Genomic DNA, 17365 nt, shown 5'->3' with positions numbered 1-17365 from the left:
CAGATGCATCTTCTAGTGAAGCCAAAATGAAACCAACCAGAAGAAAAATGAGGCAGCATTTTAAATTTAAAGATAATAAATTATGATTTTATATTAGCTAACTAAAAGGCACAAATATATTCTGAAAGCTATGCCTTGCATCAAAAGCCCTTTTTCAATCCTATTGAATGTTGCATGCTGCAAGAATCCCACATGATCATCTGACAGCCTACAATGCTAACAACGTGCAGCTGCCTTGGCGTCATCAAGCACAAATTTCCACAGCATCAAGAATCTGCATAATTTGAAATAGTAACAAGGCATGCACAAGCAGGAAAAACACATTTCTAAGGAATATTTCCTCTCCTCTGATAAACAATTAATATCATAAAACAAGGAGACGGTGTAAAGGACTATTTATGTAAGCAGTGTTCCCTTAAAGAGAAAGTAGCCTTAGGAATCTTGCTGTCATTGGCTGAGATAAAAGTAGATGGTAGATGAAGAAAATGCATAAAATGCACATTAAAATGGGACCTTTCAGATACAGTGAATGATCTGTAAAAGCCCTACATTAGTACCTTTCATTAAATAAGAGGTTACTAAAAATAATCTCCAAGCAAAAAAGGCAGAAAAAAAATTTTGAAAGCTCTTTTAGGTATAAAATCATTGCACAGCACAAGTTGCATGACATTTTTAGCAATAAAGGCAGTGTCAGGGGTTAATTTCATGGACTGTAAGCACTGCAAGCCATGCTGCTTTAAAATACCTACAGAACTATTTCAGGTACAAAGAAGTATGAGCAAGTTTTCTTTTCTTAATTTTTTACCACTCAACTCTTGCTACCACTGGTCTCATACAGAATCCAGTCTCTAAAGCAGATCATGCAACAAAAGACCAGATCTGCTTCAGAGCCATTAATAATCCCAGAGGGGAGGAGGAAACTAAATAAAGAAAAAATGATGTGACCTTTTTATTTAAAGCTCTGAACAAAGAGAAGGATGATGATATCAGGACACCAATGGACAGCCTCCAAACTCCGGATTTTTCATGTGTCATAGTCTATTGTTTTGGTGACTTTCCAACTCTGAGGGATGAAATTTCACACTACTGCTAAAGCAATGATGTAAGTATGGCTTCCAAATCACAGAATATTTAACACCACACAAGAATTAAAACTACTACAATGGTGACTTTGTGAGCAAGAGATGATCTCCCTAAGTACCAACAGCTCTTGCACACTGTCTCTCAACCTACTCTGTATCATTGAGACATTACCTTTTCTAACAATGAATACCCCTGCTATGGAAAGGATATAACAAGAAAATGCCTGTTTATTGAGGAAGCCAAACACACTCCTCTTCAGGGATATCAAGGTGGGATGGAACATGCAACTCTCAGAGCCCATAGTGGAGCACCAAAGTTCTCCATCACCATCCTGATGTTATAAAAGCTCACGGATCCTGCCAGTGTATTGACTTATTTCCTTCATTCCACCACTCCCGTTTTCCAGATGGGGCTCTGTCTTCATCCACTGAAGAATCAACAGCAAAACTGGCTCCAGCCTGTTTCTTAACACTCAGTCAAATTAGTAGAACCATTTCCTTCAAGTTTCCTTGTAACCAATCAATGGCTTAACAGAGGTTAGAAGGCCGATGAGAACCTGATCACAGCAAGGATTCAAAGAACACCTCTCCCCTACCCAAGTCCCACTCTCCCCTCAATTCATTAAGATACAGAATTAAAAGCTTATCAGCCCAGTACCTCCACAAACCTTGCTCTGACTCTTTCATCTCTGTTGACAAAACCAAACAAATCCATAATATCATTCCTTAAGAAACTGAAGGCTGAAGTTGCAAAAACAGTGCTCGGAAAACTTGAGATCAATTCCCCTGATCAATATTAGGCTTCTACAACTAAAACAACAGGCATCTTAAGGTCCTTCCACACTTGGCTAATGAAATAAATGGGCATTTTCAAGTAATATTCAGATTAAAAGTATAAAAAACACCTATGATTTTCTTTTCAGTACAGCACATTTATTGCATAAACTACCCAGTTTAATACTTCAATTTAGATATATAAAGTGAGAATACTAAACTCCCAAAATTTTACAAAGTTTTGAGTTTTACATGCAATGGGGAGGGAAGAGGAAAGAGAAGCACAACATGATTCGTGGTAAGATAACACACAAACTGATCTCTATTTTTGACAGATATAGCTTACTAATATAGGGTATCAGTCATGTACTACATAATGAAAACAACATCACAACCTGTAAAGTAAAAATATAGGTTTGAAAAAATCAGATGTTGTAGCCATTTTTCCTTATTTGTGTACTAGGAGAAGGGGATCTACAATAATCTTATGGCAGGAGCAGTTAAAACTTTTTAAAGCAATACCAGAAAGCAAATTGATTCTCCACACACCCCCTGGTGCTGCAGAGTGAAGAACCAGCAGCGGAAAAAGGATGGAAAACCAATAAGCACATAAAAGTGAACTGATCTTGCAACTTCCACACCCCTTCTCCCAGCAAACTCACTTTGAATTCCCAAGAGGAGGGGCAGAAGAGGGGGAAATTTTAACCCCTGGCTGTTTGCAAAGTGCTTTTTGTTTGCTTTGCCACGAGAATTTTATTGTCAGAGTCAGGGTGGATCCCTCCACTCAAGGTCTGCTCACAGTCTGCCTTGTCTTGGCAGGCAAAGTGGTGCCGAATGTGAAAGTAGGTCAAAATTTCTCACCATGAGCCTTCTTGGCAGCAGTTCTTTGATCATGAAGGTGTTGTAAATACTTAGCAGCAGAATTCAAACAAGGTAGAGCTACCAGTGACAAATGAAGGTGACATTACATTAGAAGCCTGTTCAGAGGGCTCAGCTCAAGCAAGAAGAAGAGGCATTTCTCCCCAGATGCCTTCAGTGCTCTGCACAGCTCTACATGAGGCTGAACAGTCTCTGCTGCTTGTGATATGCCAAATTTTAATAGGTAAAATCCTTAAAATCCATTTCTGTCCCATCTCAAACCAAAATTAAACAGTCTCCATTTCAGAGTCGAGTTCTCAGAATATTACCAGTTCCATATTATAGTAATAAAATGAGTAATTTTAAAATCAGTAGCTCATTACTTAAATAGGGCATGCACTACTTTGACTTTGGGCTCTGTGAGACCAAGATTCATTGTATACAAAGTTAAATGCAAAAGACATCCTACCAAGTGCAGAATATTTTTGCATGAAGCACAATCATAAAAACTTGAGGTCAAAAAACCCCAATCAATCTAAATATTTGTTTCATCCAAACAGTAAATACTAGAAAATATACTTGTTCGTCAGTTCATGTAGTTTCTTTAACAATTTAAGAATCGTGCAGAGCTGTTACTATTTCCATAATTTTACAGTCTTGCCAATGGAGAAAGGGAAATACAGAGATTTACCCATGGTCAGACACGAGTTTTGAACTCAGCACTGTTACATTCAACATAACAACCATCGTTTGTGTAGGCTTTTCAAAACAGCAAGGATTTCTGCTGACAGCCCATTAGGATGATATTTGAGGAAGGAAGTAGAAACGTCAGGTCCTTCATAAAAATCTGCATGAAGAAAATAAAGGTTGAAGCACAGGTTCCTGATGGAGGCAAACCCATGAAACCCAGCTTCCCTTTTCTCATCTACAATAACTACACCCTCTCCTAAAGCATGACTTATTCCACAAGTTAAAATACTAAATTACAGAGATGGAAACTACCAGGACTACAGGATGTATTTAGGTAAGTTTGTATCAAGTATATCATTGCTGATTTCAATCTGAAAAACAGCACGTAGAGTACACTCCACTGAAAATTATCATAATTATCTGGAAACAAAGTGGCTATTTGGGATATTGTCAATCTCTCCCTAAGGCAGAGAAAAAATGAATTTAAACAGGAATTATTTTCCTGATTCTCGGCAATCATGTATCTCCTAGAAACATAATCTAAGTGGAACCTTTTCAGCTTCAACAAACTGGACCTCAGCCTTCCAAGCCAGGAGTTATTTGACAGTTCGCAAAAGAAAGTCAAATAATCAGAGCTACAACTGAGTGAATAGCCGCCTCAGCCCACAGCCCCTTCAGTCACATGGCCTGCTCTACCTCAAATGAGAAGTTACTCTCTCCAAGATCACTTCTTTCAGTTGGCCAAGTAAATCTAAATCTCTTCATTAGCTCATTTTCATGCCCTCTCCTCAGCACTCTTGCAATTGCAATCTTTTTGAAAGATCTGCTGAATTCGCAGTTACATCTTAGAACAATCAAATACCCTGCCCGGTGTGATAAAATGATATCTAAATCATTCCACAAATTTATATGCAGTGTCTAAATGCAGTCACACTAATTCCTTTCAGGCTAAGACAGCCACTTTATGGTGGTTATGTTCAAATCCATAAAAGGGAATTTGGGAAATCTGTTCAAGATGAAGAGCTCTTTTCTGCATGTTCTGACAGTCAATCCGTGTTAAAGGCACATCAAAAAATTCTCTCCAAGTATTTCCCTTTTTTTTTTTTTGCAAGTTATGTGACCTGGCACCGTATAAAATAGAAATCATGTCTACAGAGTATCTTACTTTAAGATATAGCAAACTTCCAGTGGGAAAACATTTGCTGTTATTGCTGGAAGGGGTCAACATTACTATTTATAGTCATCTACTCTAATGACTTCAGGAAAATTGGCTAATCCTAGTAATTAAGGCCTTCAAGATTAATGAAGGTTCTGTACGTGATTGCTCAAGTTTCCCAGGCATTGATCATCCATCCATGGGTCTCACAGAAGAGCCTCCACAGCTCTGGTGTAACGTGCACTGCAGTAATCACTTGCTCAAGAGGTTTAAGCTACACCAGTGACTGTGGTTCTGTGCACAGCAAATATGAAAACACACAGACTTGTCTCCGCCCAACCCACTGAGAACCCAAACAGAAACACTGAGAAGTGGCCAACCATATATTCAAATTCACAGGAACTTGTAATATGTTCACAGAATCACAGAAGTTTGGGTTGGAAGGGAATTTAAAGATCATTTCATTCCAACCTCCCTGCCATGAACAAAGAACCTTCTGCATGTTGCTGTCATGTGCAGAGATCAATCCTAATTTCAGTCATGTAATGACGGAAATTAGGATTGTTCCTTTAGAATAAATATTTATCTGGAAGTTTATATCAAGATATGTTTGGGAGGAAGAAAGTATTTTTTTTTTCAAATAGATGGTTAAGTGCCTCAACATTATACTCAGGGAAGAAGCAACCCATCATTACAATAGAAATACTGGGCAACAGTAAACTTTAAGTTGATAAATTCCTTACTAGGTAGCTGAAGATAGAAACTCAAGGAGTATAATGATGGTACAATAATTAAAATACAATGGAGAAGGGATGAACAGAATCACATAGAACTAAAAATTCTCCAAGTCATTTTGCTATTTCACCAAAAAAAACTCAGTTAAAAAATCAGGGCTGCATATGGAAGTGCAGCCAAATGTTAGTTGTGTTGGCACAGCTGGCACTCAAGCAAAAAACCCCCGAGAAGTAAGAAAAGATCACCATTACTCTTCCTTGCACCCAGTTCCTCTTTGGCTTTATAATTTGTGGTAAATAACTTCAAACCAGAAAGTCAAGTAGCTTCTTGAAAATAGAAATCCAGTGAAAGCTTAATTTTGTGTTATATATCTTATATATCTTATATATCCTATCTCAGGATAGGATATGAAGGGGAAAAAAATTTCAATGGTAAATTCATAATCCTAAATGAATTTATATATACACACTATATATAGGATACATATGCACTCATATGTACGGATATATTGATATCCATATATGAATATATATATACACACAGAACACAATTAGTATTATAGCCTTTATAAAGGCAAATATTATTATTCTTTTGCATCTGCACTGGTAGAGAGGAAAGAAAAAAGCATGGGGGATGAGGAGAGTGGCAAAATGAGCTTAAAAAAGTAAAAGCTTCATTACTCTATATTAATGTGGTGGTTTGGGCTAGGCCTTCCTTGATGACCAGTTTGTAACCAAGGAAAGGTCCAGATTTACCCAGTATTCCCTACGATTTTTACGTAAGCCAGATTATAAGAAGAAAGGAGGAGAGGCCTTCGCTCTCTTTCCTTCCGGCGGCTTGGAGGTGCAGGTTCCCTGCTGTTGAGTCTGCCGTGGTAAGGCCTTGCTGACATTGGGAGGCAGAGGTTGCCGGCGATCATTCCAGAGCGACCCTCGGTTGTCCCAGGAGAGTAGTGAGCTATTTTTTCTTTGCTAATTCTTTTAGTTGTTAGATATTGGGTCACTAATTGGAATATATATATATTTTATTTTAGTTTTGTTCCCTTTTCCCTTCCCCCTTCCCTTTCCCTTGTGAAATTGTATATTTTAATTGTATATAAGTGTAAATATATTTATATATCTCACTTTGGTTGTCTCTCTCTCGTTTCGGGTTTTCTTAGTTTTTTTTTTTCCTCCCTCTTCTCCCTGAGGTTTTAGAGGGGGGGGGACACGACTTCTGGTGGTAAGGTTTGGAGACTTGGCAGGGAGCCAGCTTCAAACCATATCAATTAATTAATTTCATTTGTATTTTATAGATGAACAGTCAATCCAAATATCACATATGACAAAGCAAAAACCATCACAAAATATGCAGGCAGGTGTCCATCTAGCAGAGAACATGAGTTTTACAATACAGAGTCCTTCAAACTATTTCATCCAGATGTTCCATCTCTCCCATTAATATTTTGGGTTACAGAACACTTCACTTACACCTGATACTCAGTAGCAATTTTCAGTCTTAATTATCAAGCAATTGAACAACTTAAGGCTGCACTATGAAAATATTAATATTCATTGCTCCCACTATGAGCCCTGAGCAAATAGACTGTACAAACACATATGTTTATGGAACTAGAATATTTATCCACCTTACTGTGTGGATTTGTATTTTTCTACCCCAAACCAGCTGCAGTTCAAGTCACCAAACCACACAGAAAAAGGAATTTTCTCCTTAATCACCTTAACATATAAATTATTTAGACACAGTTTTGTAATTTTGTTATATCCGCCTTCCTCAGGATTTCTTCACTTGTGTTTCTATAATACACTTTCCTCACATTTTGAATTAAAAAATAAAACAAACAGAAAGTGTTTTATCAACACTTCAAAAATGTGCCACAAGCCCTTTAAGGCCGCAGTTTGACATTGCAGGTCTTTAAAACTATTATTAAACTCACTATACATTTTCAGATCGTAACTTGATTTGCCCAGAGAGTTTAAACAAAAATAAATTATGAAATCGAGGGAAGAAACTGGTGATTTCAGGACTGGTGATAACCATGAATTTCAAATTAGTTTTAAGGGATCTCTCAGGTTTTCTATCACACCCTGTTTGCTATTATTGTTTGGAATTATCATCCTCCTGTCCTGCATTCTTTGGAAACTAAATACAGCTGTAACCACAAGAAATGTGAGTAACCCTGACTGTTCATTTCAGCTTTACAGAGCTATTTCACTTAAACGTCTACATGGTACAAAAGAGCACTGAAATCCTCAGTGTTAAAATTCCTATGAAGTTTTACACCAAAAAGTTTTATGCCTTTAGTATAAAGTGTCTTACAACTAAGTTTAAAGTTCTGTCTCAAAACAAATGAAGCCTCAACAAAGGCATAAAGTTTTTCTGAAAACATCTTCCCACTTTATTCTTCTCCAAGAGCTTTAAAAATACATTGTGGAGTGAGAAAATTTGATTTTCTAGGATTTTACAGAAAGGACATATAGAGGTGATGTGAACCACAGTTTAATTTTCACATATCCTTTTAAAAATCCTGACTAATCACCACTTTATTTTACAGTCTCATTAATATCAAAAAGGAGGTGGAAACTCTACCTTTTTTTCTGAAATATATTCTCCCTCTCCATTTCTCTAATTGCACTAAGTCCTTGAGTTATTTTAAGCCTAAATTATTTGCTTACTTACCTGAAAATAGCTTGAGAAATGTCCATCTTAAGAGCTCTCCTGCATCATGATTTTCAGCTATTTTGTCAAAGCATGGCCAGTTTAGCCCAAAATTTTAGTGGCAGTGAAAAATCACTGACTTTACAAATACCAGCTGATCAAGTGAGAAAATTCTACATATTTTAAATTGGCCATTACTTCTCTTAATTAAGTGAATGTCAAACTGAAATCTCTACTTATTGCCCCATTCCTTTGACATTCAACTACAGCTCACTGGTTACACTGACATGCAATTTCTGGGAATATGAAGTTTTTATTTTCTAGGTACTGGAGACAGGTTGTTTTATCATTTCAACTCAATCGAGTAACTAAAGATGCACAGAGTTTAATTTTAAGTGTATTTCAGAATTTATGATATTTGAGTAGAGGTATAAACCAGTTCTTCCACAAATATGACAGTGCTTTGGACATGGTAGTCTAAAGGATCATATAATCTACTCAATAGCAACTCTAGTTTTCAATAGTAGCACTCAATTCTTAGTTCTGTTATCTGTGCCTAAAATACTTTCTAAAATTTTTTTTAATTTAAAAGATAGAGAAATTAGAAAACATGTGGGTAACAATCTTTTTCCTAAAAATGTAGTTTTCCTAAAAATGTAGTTTCCTGGTGCGCATATTTAACATTCACTATTCCTCTGCTCAGAATTTTGCCATGAAATCAGTTTTAGTGAAACACTCATTAAAGCAAATCTTTTGTTGATACGTTTTAGTCTAAATTAAGCCTTTGTTAGACATTATATCTCCAGGATACAAGACGATCTTTTATGTCAGGGAGATTAGGAAGCCCCAGCAACATCCCCAGCTACTCAACTGGTGGATGTGCCAATCATTCCAATGGAGCATCCCCATCTGCATACCACAGTCCCTGAGGATGTAGGGAGCATCTGTCTCTTGGCTCAGGTAAGGAATAATAGTTTCAAAGGATCTGGATGGAGAATTGCTCCATCCTCCAGGTTCTTGGAATTCAGCAGCAGAACAAGCTGTGGGTTTAAGTCTGAGCAGTCTGACATACTCGGGACTCAAGCCCAGATCTTCTTTAGTCCAGGTGAACCAGCTGTTGCTTGTTCTTTGTAGGGTTTGACTCCACTTGATTTATAAAGAAATACAACTCTAGCTCCAACAAAGAAAACAGAACTTTGTCTCCTTCCATTGACCTCATGTTCTGCACAATGGAAAGGATCAGCTTTTCTTAGAGCATGAAAGTCAACCCACTTCTGAGTTTTTGATCAAGAGGAAAAAAATACACATATCGTTTGCCAGCCACCCTTAGAACTTGGCTCACAGATCAAATTCTCCAAATGCAACAAATATTTGTGAAAATCTGGCTGGAAAGGGGGGGGGGGGAATAATAAAAGTTGTTTAAATCACTGTTCCCACTGGAGGAAAACCCACAGTGAGAGCCCAACAGTTATTTGTTCTTTTTGACCTGTCGAAACTTCCAACTGCAATCACTTACTGGCACTGTATGGGGGCTTTGCTCATCTAGTGATTAGGTGAGAGGACAGTGGCCAAAGGTGCAGTGGGTCAGGAATTAAAGGTCACCCAGAGGAAGCTCAGTCATCACAGTGGAGGTTGGGACTCAGGAATGGAAAGCACTGATTGCTAGAAACCTAATCATTCTGTTTTTCCCCAAAAAACCAAAAATTTTAATCTCCTCTGCTACTTGCATTTAATTATGTGGCTCCTGTTTCTAACTAACCTGGTGTGACACCCTCACAAACTTCTCTTTCTGTCTTCACTTTCTGCATTTCCTTCCCTTCCCTTTCCCCTTCCCCTTTCTCCCCTTCCCCTTCCCCTTCCCCTTTCCCCCCTACCCCTTCCCCTTTCCCTCCCTTCCCCTTCCCCTTTCCCTTCTCTTTTCTCTGTTCCAATTTAGGAAACTTTATTCCACCCCAGGCACAGGACACAGGCTGCTGCTCTCAGTTCTGACATTTAAATCCATCCTCTTCTCCAGCATCTGGTCAGAAGAGCTGCAGAGGAAATACAGCTGTGCAGGAAATGGCTCATCCCCCAGATCACAGCCCTTGCTGTGATCTTCTGTATCCGCAGTAACACAGTTAGGTTTGGACTAGCAATAGAGGTAGATCCCAAAAGTCTTTCAGAAAGAGCGTTTTAACTTTCAGTTTGGGAAAGGATATATATTTTTTTTTTAACTTTGATCTTGGAAACTGTTGATCTTCCTTTGCTAACACTTATCATTAAAAATTTAGCAAATACCTAGCCAACAAAACGTCAAACAGATTTTAATCATTACTTAACAAACCATTAGTTGCTAAAAGCTAAAATCTTACTGAAGTGGTTTAAGCAAACTTCAGTATTAAGGCTACAAACAACTTAAAAATGTACTTAGAACAGAACGAAAACTTTTATCACTTGATAGATTTGCATCTTACTGAAATTATATTAGACTTTCATAGTGCAATTATACTACAGATTTCAATGGAGAGATGCTACAGTTCAAGTACACACACACACCCTTTTTACCTCCTATTTTAGCAATTATTTTAAATATTTGATGCAGTCACCAACATAAAAAGCTCCACCGTGGCAGCACACAACAGCAGGGGAGGCAAAGTGCAAAGTTGTTTATTAGCAACTGAAGTAATTTTCATTAGAAATCAAATAATTGTAAATGGAAAACTTCACATTTTACATCTCCACCTGTTCCACAGAGTCTACAATGCCTTAATTATTGCTTAAGTACACATATGCCAATTTTTCAAATTGTATTAAATTATGCTCTTCAAGTTAATGAGGCACCAGGTATTAAAACTGAGCTACCCTGGCCTTTCTGCCTTACATTAATAGCAGTTCAGTGCTATCAGATTATTATAGTTAATTAATTAATTGAGAACAGACAATAGGCAAGTCCAACAAGATAACTTTAGACATAACATGCACACAAAATAATTTTCATGCTTTGCTTCTACAATTTGACTGTTCTCTGTACCTAAAAGAACCAAGAGTATCATATATGCACAGATTTTAAATCACTAAATTCTCAGTGATCGTCCAGGTGTAACCACATCCCCACATTACATGTTTCTAAATATCTTTTTCTTTACAACTATGAGCATACTCAGGTGTTTTTGCTACCATCTTGTAGGCAAAAACTGAGCTATGGATATAGGTAAAAAAAGTTCAAATACTGCTGCTTTTACTTCTTTCCACCAGAGGAAACCTAGAATTATATTTAATATACATGCCTGCAGGCAAGAACAACTGCAAAATCACTTTCAACTTATTATCAATATGGTAATCACAGAATAAAGTGAGAGGAATTGTGGATTTATTGTTTAAAGTGAATAGCACCATTTTAATATCCTTAATCCAGATCCTGCAAGAGATCATATGAACAGGAAAAATTGACAGGAAACATTAGTATGGTGGAACTGGTGCCATCCAACAGAAAACAAATAAAAAAAAGATCAGTTCATAGAATGACAGAATGGTTTGGGTTGGAAAAGACCTTAAAGATCATCCAGTTCCAACCCCAGATTATTTACTTATAACCCCAATGCAGAAAGACCAATTTATTCTCTATTTATTGACACTTCTCTCAGTGCCTCTCACTGTTCTGCCAGCCTAGGGACAACCAACAGGAAAATGTGGGAAGCAGGATATAAAATATAACAACAACTCTCATACATTCCTTCAGTTTTTGTGAAGATCTGTTTGCCAGGATTTAGTGGATTGCTGCCAAGCCAGCAGCACTCAGCAAGCACAGATGCCGAGTTCACCATATCATGGACACAGGACTACTGCAGGCGATAACCAAGGGAATATCCCTTTGCTCCTGTCAGTCTTACATTCCTCATCACTTGCAATGACCAGAACTCCACAAAAAGTTTCTGTCAAATTTTAAATATGTATTTAAACAGATAAGGAATTGCATTTTTCCAGAAGGAAGATTATTTATGTAAAACATCCACAGGAAACCAGATATCAACTAGATGAAAATATTTCTGCATCAAATTCAGAATTTCCACTAAAAAAAAGTGTAACACACCTTATGCTTTAACCAACAAGACAGCACCACTTACATGACAGCTTTGGGACAAATTCAACAGGCACATTCTGTGGGTTAAAAAAAAAATTAAATTTAAAAAGTTCTCCACAATATGAATTACAGGGGCAGACAGCTTCAGCTGTGCCAAAGAGTGTCTTTGAGCTGTTTAAGATTAAAGCTTATGCTGGCCTATCTGACAGTGCAGAATGACAACATCAACAGAGAATTGCTGGGAAAGAACATCTGAGAAGAATCTCCTCTTTTTTTTATGAGGTGTTTGTATGTCAATTGGCTTTTGAAGAGTTGCTTCTGTCAACTTCTACACTCCTGGGATGTGGATTCTGCTACCTGACTCCAAGTAGGGACATTAGGGTTAATGAATTAAGTTTTTAATTAAGCTGTCTTACACGTACCTCCCAGGCTACACCATCCAATTTCCCTCTTCTTCTTCACCCAGAAAAATAGAGCAAAAACCATAAGGCAAATCAATTTGGTCCTGTCATTAACTTCATGGCAACAAGCCTTTGGAGAGGGTTATTTGTTATTACATCCTATGAGCTTCTTAATATTGTTGGAGCCACAGGATGGCAAGGAAAGGCATCAAAAAAACTTCTCCCATATAGTGAGTAGGACCATTATAGTGGTGAGAGAAAAACCTACACGTGAAAGTCGATAATAGTGGGAAGAGAAGGCACAGAATAGCCAGAAAACCTTATATTTATGTGCATGTTTCATGATTGCATTGAAGTCGGCATTTGGTTCTGCAATTGACTTCTGCTATTTCCCTGTTCTGGTGGGGGTGGGAGGGAGATGGTGCAATTAATGCAGTAGGAAAAGTTTCCACTGCCGTGTTCTAAAGTTTCCAAATTCATGGAGGCAACTGGATCATGTTTTCCAGCAAATCAAGTTTGTCATTTTTACCTAGTACCAAAATGGCTCATATTATTTATGTCTGTTATCACTGTGTAATCAGTCACATCACATTTAAAAAGGTGCTAACATTTCACAATTGAAATTAAACACAAATTAATTCCACATATTTTAATTTGATAACTTCATTTTGCCTCCTCTGATTTTCCTGACTGAACTATTCACTGTCCTATCTTGAGAGAATTAATCAATTCCCTCACTTCAGTTAAAAAGTAGATTAAAAAATTATCATTTCCAAAGGTTTACCTTATTTTTATTTTTTTAATAAATACAGACTTTGTTAAAAAATTTCAACATCCACTCTATGCCTTAGCAATATTTCTGTTATTAAACTGGAATCCAGCTTTGTTGAAGTAACTGATTTAAGGCCTACAAATAATTTTCTTTGAATTAAAAGTAGTCATGAACTTTAAATAGACTTCAAGAGTATTTATAATACTTTGGAAGCCTTTGCTAGGGAAAGAAGGAATCTTTGCCCATCCCACTTGCCACCTCAGCCTCCAGAGCTGCAGCCTGGGAAAAATATTTAGGGAATGTGTATTTACTCCTGTTTGTCCAACAAGAGCTCCTGTTAGCACAACAAACTTTACCTTCTCTCACATGTTGTCTTTGCAACAGAGCCTATCCTTCCATTCAGCATTTGTCCATCTGCATCAGATTAAAGGAAAATGATTGAACGTGATTATTTCTTACAAGATTTTAATAAAATAGTAAAGAAATCCATGTAAATAGAAGCAGTAACAGCAGCAAGAGGCATCACTTTTGCATAACAGGATTAATGTCTGCCATCAGCAGTTAAAGCAGATAATAAATTGGACCTGGGAGTTTCAAATATTATATTTGTGTGATATTTAATGACTATTTGCACTGGCAAGCAAGTCTCACCGCCTTTCTCCCTCTTAGTAAGTATCCTACCCATTTTCCTGAAGTTAATGTATGGATAACCGATCTCTTATGCAAAGCTGGAATAGGGTTTAATGAACCTCCATTACTCAAGCTGCACATTTTCCTAAAGATGAAAAATGCCATGTACAATGTATTTTCCTGCATGTGAATAAGCCCATTAATACAGATTTCTGAACAGAGTGTTTCTACTCAGCAATTTTTTGCCCTTTGGGAGGGAGAAAGAAAAAAAGAAAGGAGCAGGCACTTCCCTTCACTCCCCCACATCATCTCCAGAAAGGAACTGGATCAGCTTTGTTAATACTTTGGATTCAGAGCTGTTCTCAGCACATAGGCAACAATGGCCTTCTGACAAATGTTTATTAAACCTGAGCTGCCAGCCTTAAATCTGTTTTACTGTATTTTCCCCCTACTTTGATGGGAAATGATAACAAAGTCATCAAAGCAGTACAAATACCAAGAATGCTGTTAGTTTGACACCTTGTTTGCCTCTTAATAACTCCCCTCCCTGAAGAAGCCCATGTGAAGAATTAAATCTCTACATACTCACAAGACATACTAATCTCCAACCAGATTCTGAAATGCAAATTCTTTTTCCTCAGCAGCAACACATAAGCACCAGGAAAATTACCATTTAGGATGCACAAAAAGCTGATCTGAAGCCTCAGTCAAGTATCTGAGACAAAACTTTGAGTGCTGCTGCAGTTTTAGGACAGAGAGTCCTCAAACTCTCTTTTTTTTGTGTGTAAGAAAAAAGTATCAGACTAGCATTCACTTTGTAAAGGATGCAAAAGGAAGTCTAAATTTCACCACAGTGTAAGTTCTCTGTAAATGCCTAATTACAATGACTTGTTAAATCCACTTCAGAGGAACAAGTGTTTTTGTTTCCAGCAATTAATTAGTTTTGGAAACTAAGACTCTCAAACCAATTTTTATATTTTTTCTAGTGTTACTTGATAAACATTCTAGATTATCACACTTTTCTCTGTTTAAAAGTGTGTTAAGCAAGTCTACCTTTCCACTGTATTTCTTGGAATCTCCCATTAATTTTACCCTCTCCTACCTTTCCCTCTCAATTTCCGCTTTTACCCTTCAAAATGGATCCACTGTGTTTTGGATTCTCTGTGGAACTCAGGATGAGTTTTCATCAAAGCCTTGCTTTACTCACAGTGTGCCGGGAGACCTCTGTTGCTTTCCCTCTCACTGCTCAGACAATTAAAAAATATCAATGCCAGAATCAGGAACAATTGCAGACACGTTTCATAAATAATGTATCAATAATAAGGCTGTACAAAACCTCATTTTTTTCTGATAAACTTTCCTTCTCAGCTGTAGTCCTGAATCAAGTAATGTGAATTTTTTGAGAGCTTTACTGTTGCACTACATAAACCTTAAGGAAAAAAAAAAAACAACAACCACTTTTCCCCCAAACACCTCACACACTTACTATGACTTCCCAAAAGCAGAGTGTGATCCATTCATCCCTAACAGTTCACAGGTTAAAAATACTTGAGCACCACTGAGATGAGGTTCAAGCCCTTGGTTTGAATTTGGGTTTTGGTCTCCTGCTTTCAAAACGACCTCTGTAACCACCATTTCAGATGACATTATTCTCTCCCAAGAATGGACCTGAATTTTCTTGGTAAAAGGACAACAAAAAATCCAAATGCTTTAGAATCAACAGCTCCCTCCCTCCAAAAACAAAAAGACAGGAAGGTTTTGATGGAAATGACATTTTCTAATGAAAAAATTCTGTTGTTAGAAAGTAGCAGGAGGTTTCCAAGTGGAATTATTTGGTACCTCTGAGGCAACACGCTGCAGCCACAGCTTCTACTTGTGCAGATACAACCCTATCCATTAACACTGAAACACAGGGACAAGGCTGTGAATTTTATAGAATAATGATCCCTCAAAGAATCTTGCAAGAAGTCAACTCTGCTGTTACTTATTTCACAGTACAGGCTACCAGCTCTTGACAACTTTATCATTATTAGACTCTCCAGTCAATCACTTCGTGTCCAGCAGTGCAAAGCTTCGGGAACTCCCCCTCCCATCATTTCACCAAACCTTCCCTCTCCGGCCAACATCGCAAAACTCAATCAAATCACAACTCAAGGAATTACAGATTTATGTGTTTTTCAAATATTTTTCGGGACATCTTGGGTATCCAAACTACTTCAGCAAACCTGAATGCCCTCCTCTCTCCCCAGATTATTCAACTGGCATAAAAACTACACATGATCCTCAGAACAAGAATTAAGACCACCTAATAAACCCAGCAGTTATCACATTTTCTTTCTTTTTTTTTCTTTGAATATTGTGCCACCATTGCTTTGCACATTTCAGAATTCTTCTACAATAAAGATGCTTTTCTTGAAAACAAAAAAAAACCCAAGCTGTAATTGGACAATCAAGAGAGAACCATAAGGATTCCAGTATGCCACCAAAATTTTCCCAAGAAGACATCAACAGCTAACTGAAGTTCTGTGTTTTAAAAATCATCCTATCTACAAGGATGTCCTGGATGTCCAAGGTATATGTGTGGGGGAGAAGAACCTGCTTAAAAATTATGAATTCTCAGCAGAAACTGCAAATAAATTACCTAATTTCTAAATGCCTCATTTCTAGCAGTTTCAGGTCTACTTAGATTGTAAAGATATGTTCAGAACAACAAATGACAACATTTTATTTTGGTTTCCTTGTCAGCCAGAACAGATAAAATGTTTGATCTTGTGAAGAATCCAACAACTTAAGTGGTCCTCGACTGTAGAAGCAGCTGGCACTGCTTCTGTGAAAGGCTGATCTCTCTCATCACTCATGAAACAAAACAGTGACACATTAATTCACTACGCACTATTATTGCAGACCCATCCCATATGAACAAAGTAAGCTGTTATAAAACCCAATTTTGATGTAGAATGATATCCTAAAAAGCTCTGTTTAATAACCTGTTTCCCTCTTTCCCTCCAAAATCTAAACCAAAAGTAACAATTAAATAAAACCCAGGAAGGTTTTGTAAAGACTGTGGCCAAAAGGAAAAATTCTTACCTTGAAGCATCAAAGCTGTCATAGGATCCAACTGTGTAGTGTCTAAACAGCTTCTTTGTTCTATCTGTTCGTGTTTCTGCACAAAGAAAAGAGAATTTTAATACTCCAGTATTTCTTTGTCAAGTGCTGAAGTATTTGTTTACATTCCCCTGCAGTGAATTAATGTGGTTTCAAGGCATTTTGAAAAAAATTTTGACCTTGGAGATGATTTTTTAACATATCACACATATCAAGTGAATAAGGAGAACTTCTTGTAGGTAATTTATCCTGTCATTCAAAAGTTTTAAAGTTCCACTCATATTCTCAGAGGCAAAACATTTTAGGACCAATATTTGGTTCTTTTATAGTTCCGGCTAAAAGGCAAAGTATAAGAAGAAAGGGCAGGGCAAGGGCAAGGGCAGGAAAGGGGCAGGGCAGGGCAGAGAAGGGCAGGGAAGGGCAGGGAAGGGCAGGGAAGAGAAA

General features: G+C 37.4%; 1 protein-coding gene across 3 annotated transcripts in view; it reads right to left on the bottom strand.

The window, feature by feature from the left end:
• Window positions 1–17365, bottom strand: part of SHANK2 (SH3 and multiple ankyrin repeat domains 2) — a 324279-nt gene that overhangs the window by 132794 nt on the left and 174120 nt on the right. For all 3 annotated transcript variants that reach the window (XM_018081844.2, XM_018081842.1, XM_018081843.1), the window contains one exon: window positions 16904–16979. In XM_018081844.2, the coding sequence (XP_017937333.1) occupies window positions 16904–16979 (76 nt within the window). The remainder of the gene's footprint in view (window positions 1–16903; window positions 16980–17365) is intronic.

Source organism: Manacus vitellinus, unplaced genomic scaffold (genome assembly GCF_001715985.3).
Source record: "Manacus vitellinus isolate BGI_N305 unplaced genomic scaffold, ASM171598v3 scaffold_57_pilon, whole genome shotgun sequence".
In the NCBI taxonomy this organism is placed as follows: domain Eukaryota; kingdom Metazoa; phylum Chordata; class Aves; order Passeriformes; family Pipridae; genus Manacus; species Manacus vitellinus.
This window is presented reverse-complemented; position numbering and strand designations above follow the sequence as displayed.